The 6,828-nt window shown below is 33.5% G+C and overlaps 1 protein-coding gene across 1 annotated transcript in view; it reads left to right on the top strand.

The window, feature by feature from the left end:
• The first annotated feature begins 1,732 nt into the window (after positions 1–1,732).
• The window catches only part of LOC131162380 (transmembrane 9 superfamily member 5-like), a 50,811-nt gene continuing 45,715 nt past the window's right edge, over positions 1,733–6,828 (top strand). Inside the window, exon 1 of the mRNA XM_058118799.1 lies at positions 1,733–1,973. Coding sequence (XP_057974782.1) covers positions 1,819–1,973 — 155 coding nt within the window. The 5' untranslated portion in view covers positions 1,733–1,818. The remainder of the gene's footprint in view (positions 1,974–6,828) is intronic.

The raw sequence follows: 6,828 nt of genomic DNA, 5'->3' as shown, positions 1-6,828 counted from the left end.
AGTACCTCACTATGCAGATTTTTTTTTTTGGTATAATTTGAGATAACTTTGTTCTAGACTAAGAGAGATAAGGAGAAAAATTGGTTGCTAGCTAGGTATATTAAATATCATCATAGAGACTATACTTAGTCCCATCCATGAGTCTATTGTGGAATTTACATGTACATAAGAATCAGGGATCCGGTCTCTTACAATTATAAATTGAAAATCAACAAATAACATTCAGCATTCCTTAGTAAAGAATGTGGGTATTTGTTTACTAGATAAAGGGTAAAAGACATTGACCTCTCCTAAGATTTGGTAAAAAGATAATAACCTACTCTCAGGTTTCAAAAATTTAAAGGACTTCCTTTGAGATTTCAAGACTTCCAAAGACCTCTCGTGAGATTTGTCCAAAAGACATAAATCTCCCATTATATTTTATAAAAAGATAAGTTTTTCTTTTAGAAGAGATTTGTATCTTTTTGGTAAACTTTAAGGGAGATTTGTGACATTTTTGAAACATCAGGAGAAGTTTGTGACTTTTTTGAAATATCAAGAGAGATTTCTGTTTTCTTGTCAAATCTCTGAGAGGAAGTCAGTATCTTTTACCCTTATTTATTATATACAAAAAAAATTATCATTTAGCTTATGAATTTGTTTAGTAGTAAGTCTATGTCATTCAATTAGTTGATTATTGTCATATAGGGTCATTTGTTTCATTTAAATGACCTCTAAACACAAATTATGTTTGAATTGGTTCACTAAATAAGTGAACCAATTAGATATCAAAGTGATTGGTGATAGTTCTGAATTTTCTTAAAATCCTCTTTATAAAATCAGACATGAATTCATAGGTCACTTTTTCAATTACATTCCTTGTAAAAAATGAAAATGATTAAAATTTCAATATTGAAGTCATTAAAATTAAAATAATAAATTTTAACTTGGTACAATAATAAATTATATTATTTTTATTTATAATTATTAATTAAATAATAAGAAAATATTATTTATGTTAAATTAAAACTTTATGAGCCATTTGGTATCACTTGTAAAAAATTAAAAAATAAAAATTAGAAGCGAAAATAAAAAACTAAGAACAAAAACTAAAAAGAAACCAACAATTAATATATATAAAACTAAAAAAATAAAAAATTTAATTAAAAATATTTATTTTTACCTTTAAATCAAATAAGATTATAAGAATATAATTAAAATAATTAAATTACAAAATAATGCACTTTAAAAAAATATTGTAATATAAATAAAATTTATTATAATTGTATTATTTAATTGCTATACTTTTGAAATTTATTTTACAATAAAAAATTTATTAGATATGACAAGTGAAAAATAGTAAAATTATATTATAATTGGCTTTATTATTTTTTTAAAATTTATGTTATTTTTATCTTAATTATTTTTAAATTTATATGATCATTTAATTTTAATTTTAAAGTGTATAAAATGGATGATTTAATCTAAAAAACTATTTTTATGTTAAAATTTCTGACAACAAATTGTCAAACAAACAACTGAAAATCATAAAATATAATTTTTAATATTTTTATAAATAATTAAAAGTGAACAATAACAATAGAAAATTAATAATATAAATAAATGCATTTTTATAGTTCCTTATGTAAAAGTAAAAATAGGAAACGGAAAATATAAAACAATAAAGAAACCAAATAGGCTCTTAGCTTTTGTAATTGTTCATTAATTTTGTCAGTAATCAAGATTAATCACCCATAATCATGCGATTAGTACGAGCTGAAGCCTTTCCTCCCGGCAGCTCTGTCTTGGAAGCTCTTTGCTGCTGGCTCTCTCTCATCCATGACGGAAACCCCTGGATTGCGTCTCCTGCTGGGGTTGTTCTTGACAACCCTAGGGTTCCCTTGGGCTACTTTGTCATCCGAAGATCACCGCTACAATGTGGGAGATGATGTCCCTTTGTTTGTCAACAAAGTTGGTCCCTTGAATAATCCAAGGTAGTCTTCTCCAATCCAACACTGCGTCCCCATTTTCTTCTATTCTTTCTGTTCGAGCTCTTGCAATAGCGTTGATTTACTATTTGCAATTTTAGTCAACCTTGATTCATTTCTTCTAATTGAATCCCAAAACCGCAAAGAAAAAAACACGAGACATAGATGGAAGGTGTCGTTTGCTTAGCACTTTGGATGTGCTTTTCTTGTTTTCAGAAGAAATTGCTGTATTTTAGATTTTAAAAGCAAGAACGGGGGTTGCGATTAAATTTTGTTCCGCAACATAATCAAAATTTGCTTTATTTTGTTTTCCCCTCCATGCATCAGCAACAGAATGTAATGTTGTGGTTAAACTAAGAAGTGTTAAAGCAGGAATATCTTTTAGGTTGAGTGAGCTTTTATCATTATGCATGGCACTATAATAATAATAATAATACTGCTTGAATTGAAAATTTGATGTAGAGTATGATAGTTGAGCTCCGATTTTTGTTTCTGTTTACGGCCAAAGCTCTAGCTAGACTCGTTGTTAGGTGGTGAGCCTTGACCAAGTGGTAGGGTTGTTAGCCTCTAACTTGAAGGCCATGGGCTCAAGTCACAGAATTACTCTGTCAATGTGGAGGTGAGGCTGCATGCATCATTTCCTCCTCTGATCTCCAATATGGCAGGGAGCCTTTTGCATGGGAGTATTGCTTAACATTTTTAACCCCTGATAAGAAGCAAAATCCATTAGAAGATAGGGGCCACAACTAGCACTCTTGGAGCTCACTTCGAGCAGAAAAAAACTACCAAAAGGTACTGAACTCAAGCAGACAACCTTGTCCCTAGAAAATCCAAAATAAATAAATAATTAAATAAAGAACTCCAAATGAAAGCCCAACAAAAGGAACTCCAATTGAACAAAGTATGAATGTAGAAATGTTTAAGCTTATAAAGAGGGAAACAAATGCATTCATGTGTCCTAATGTTCCTTTTCCATGCATAAACTTGTAAGAGGGGATTATTGAGAGAGGAATGGAGATTGCTTTGAGTAGGGATCAATATTGTATAGGGCCAAAGAGGAGAATTAGGCAATCCTTAGGAAGTCAAGTATGGAGGACAACACATGAAGGAATTTCAAAACTATGGATCTTCTAGGAGGTTTGTGGTGGGGGGGGGGGGGGGGGGGGTGGTGGGGCGCAGCCAAGTGGCTCAAAAGCCTTCTTGTTGAGTTAAATTACAGTGTGATGGGTCTTAAAGAGGATGGTTAAGGAGTTAGTCAATAGGTTTAGTCCTAATGTTTTGCCTCTTCAAGATTCTAGATTGAGATAATGAGATAATGTATAAATTTTTTCATTTAGGAGTATTTGGGGTTCTGGTTGCAGAGATTGGGTGTTTCTCATTTCTTCAATGTGTCAAGGCAAGGGGCAGGTAATTGTATGGAACACTAATGCATTTTTTTAGAGATTGTATTGCATGATGCTTTTCTATATTGGTCTTAGACAGGAGGGGTTTGTGGAATGGTGGATTACGTTAGTCTACAAGCCAACTCAGTCTCCTTCACATCATCTTTCTTTGATGAGCTAGGTAGTCTTTTTTCTATTTGTAGCCCGAGATGGATCTTTTTTTTGGGGGGGGGGGGGGGTATTCAAGTGTTATTCGCATGTCTCATGATCAGCTGATGGAACTAGGGTGACTAGTAGTATGTGTAAGTTGGAAGTTTGATTTTTTTTAATTTTTAATTTATTATTATTATTATTATTATTATTATTATTATTATTATTATTTTCATTTGGGGTGTTCCTTTGGCTAAGGAATATTTCCCTTAGGTGGCATACATGCTTTGTCAAGAATTGGTAGATTTATGTTTACCAATAATTGGGAAATATGTTCCTGAATGTTGTTGAGGGGGTTCTAGTTAGGCCTACTTCTAACCTTCATCTAGTCATTTTAGAGACTAACCCAGTTCAGTGGGGTGTCACTCCATTCAGATTTGAGAACAAGTGGTTGACATAACATTCTTTTAGGTGGAGAGTTAAAACATGGTGGAGGGAGAAAGTCAACTTGACGAATGGGAAGGTTTAGAATTTGAGGAAAAAATTGGGGTTTGAAAAAAATAAATTTAGAATATGGATTTGGTAACATAACATGGAGAAAGGTTGATGTTCTCTTTGAGGTTGAAGGCTTGGACAAGTTGGTGGAGTGTGGATTCTTGAGAGAGGAGGGTAGGACTAGAAAGGCCCATTTCAGCAATGATGATAATTCTGAATTTTTGCATGGATTGGCTAATGAGAGCTGGAGGAGAAGTTTTATTAATGAGCTGGAGTTAGATTCTGTTTGGTAAGGGACAACAAGCAAATAGGAACTTGTACACCAAGGATTGTCGGAACAGATTCATGATAGAGGGACTTAACTTTCTGGTTAGAGAGGCCTTTTGACATTGAGGAAGTTAAAGGGGCAGTGTTTGAGATGAAAAGAGACAAGGATCCAGGCCCTGATGGTTCTAGGATAGCATTAGCATTTTTTTGGTCATCTGGGCAGTGATTCAGGAGGATATTACAAGGAGTGGTGTGACTTTTGCCTTTTCTGCCCTCATTCTTGCGGAGCATCCGCACCTGTGGGGGGGGGGGGGGGGGTTGTTGAGATTTTAGGCCTATTTGTTCCGTCACTTGTCCTTGCAAGTTCCTAACAAAGGGACCTAGACACCATTGGTTATGAAAGAAAAGAAAAGGAATACATAGATTTTATATGCAGTGTTGGTTGCTAATGAGGAGGATGTTAGGAAGATTTCAAATTGGATTTTGAGAAAATCTATGATAAGTTTAGTTGGGTTTTTATTTGGATACTGTGATGAATGTGAAGGGTTTTGGGTTGGCGTGGAGGAATTGGGTTAATGGCTGCTTATGCTATACAAGCATGTTAGTTATTATGAATGGATGACCTAGGGATTGGTTTGAGCCCTTTAGGGCTTCTAGGGCATTGAGGCAGGGGGATATTTTGGTGGTTGATAGTAAAGTAGAATGACTTCATTTGCTCAGATTTAGGGTCAATTAGAAGTTTTAGAATAGGCAGGGGGGATGTTGAAGCATTGAGCTTCCAGTTTGCATATGATGCCATTATTTATTTATCATTTATTTTTGGAAAGACAACATTGAGAAATTTTGAAAGGTTCTTTGTTTGTTAAACCTTTTTTAAGCAAAATTTGAGATTGAAGATTAACGTGGGTTAGTAGTGTGGCTGGTATTAATATGGATTGTGCTGATTTAGAGGAGTGTTTGTTGTTAGTTGAGTATATTTCTTTGGCTGGACTTTTATCTTATGTTCCTATTTTTCTGGATTTTTGAGATTTATTGTCGAGAAAGTGGATAAGAATGCTTAACAACCTTCAAGAGTGGACGGAATAAAAGCCAATAGGTTTTTTCTTAACCAGGAGGGGAGATCATTTATCTTGTGAGGACTATAAAGTTATCCGAGGGGAAAGCTTGACTACGGAACGTAGAATTTTAGTATTAGATATTCGTGCGAAGGAGTGGAAGAGAAAGAGCAACATAAATCAATGCAAGAGGATTAGGTGGTGGAGTTTGAAGGGAGAAAATAATATAGTAAAATTTGAAGATAAAATGATCAAAAAGGGGGTGATTGGACAATGGGGGATAAAGTAGATGCGAACATTTGGTGGAATAGAATGGCTAGCTCTACTAAAAAAAATAGTAAAAGAGATTTTAGGTGAATCCAAAGGAAGATTCTCAGGGAGCAAAGAAAGATGCTGGTGGGATCAAGATGTCTGAAAAGCCATAAAGGCATAAAAAAATTGGTGTAAAACATGGCAAATTTGTGAAAATATAGAGAACATTGACAAGTATAACGAGACAAGAAAAAGGGCAAAAAAATGCCATTAGTGAAGCTAAACACAGAGCTTATGTTAATTTACATGCTAGACTAGATACAAAAGAAGTGGAAAGAGGCATATATAAACTAGCTAGAGTTAGAGGAAGAAAGTGTTAGGATTTAGGTAACGTAGAATGTATAAAGGGTGAGAATGAAATGTCTTGGTAAATTGTTTTGCTCTAATTTTGGGCGTTGGTTTTTCGGAGGTTCAGCGAGAATGGAGGCATCTTTTGCTCTGATTTTGGGAGTTAGTTTTTTGGAGGTTCAGTGAGAATGGAGGAATCTTTCGCTCTGATTTTGGATTTTTCCAGTTTTTTGTTCTATTAATTTTTTTCCCTGGATAATCCCAGAATTTTGAAGGGAGAAGTCTTTTTCTCCTTTGTGTAAATTCTTCTTTCATCAATGCAATCTCTTCTTTTTAGATAAAAAAAATGAAATGTCTTAGTAAAAGAAGAAGACATAAAAGAGAGGTGGTGAAGATACTTTAATAAGCTGTTTAATGAAAACCAAACTAAAAGTTTAAAACTAAAAACAACAAATGAGGAAAAGACTAAAATCTGAGATTTATTCGCGAAATTAGAGTCATTGAAGTTAATAAGACTTTAATAAAAATGATAAGTGGGAAACTTTTAGGACTAGATAATATTTCAATTGAAGCCTAGAAATGTCTAGGAGATGAAGGAAGTATATGGTTAACAAATCTATTCAACATTATTATAAGAACCAAGAAAATATCGAAGGAATTGAAGAAGTGCACATTAAGGATATTTATGATAAGTAATGACTAACATTAGAACTGTAGGAGAAGAGTTTAGAGAATTTCCAATCACAATAGGTGTACATCAAGGTTCTATTTCCAGCCCCTATCTATTTGGTCTAGTGATTGATGAACTCATTAGGAATTTCCAGAACAAGATCCCATGGTGTTTGCTGTTTGAAGATAATATTGTTTTGATTGATGAAAGTAGGAGTGGGGGATAGTCTAAGTTAGAACTAT

The sequence above is a fragment of the Malania oleifera genome, chromosome 8, assembly GCF_029873635.1.
Source record: "Malania oleifera isolate guangnan ecotype guangnan chromosome 8, ASM2987363v1, whole genome shotgun sequence".
NCBI classification, from domain to species: domain Eukaryota; kingdom Viridiplantae; phylum Streptophyta; class Magnoliopsida; order Santalales; family Ximeniaceae; genus Malania; species Malania oleifera.
Note: the sequence above shows the minus strand (reverse complement) of the source record. Positions and strands in the feature narration are given on the sequence as shown.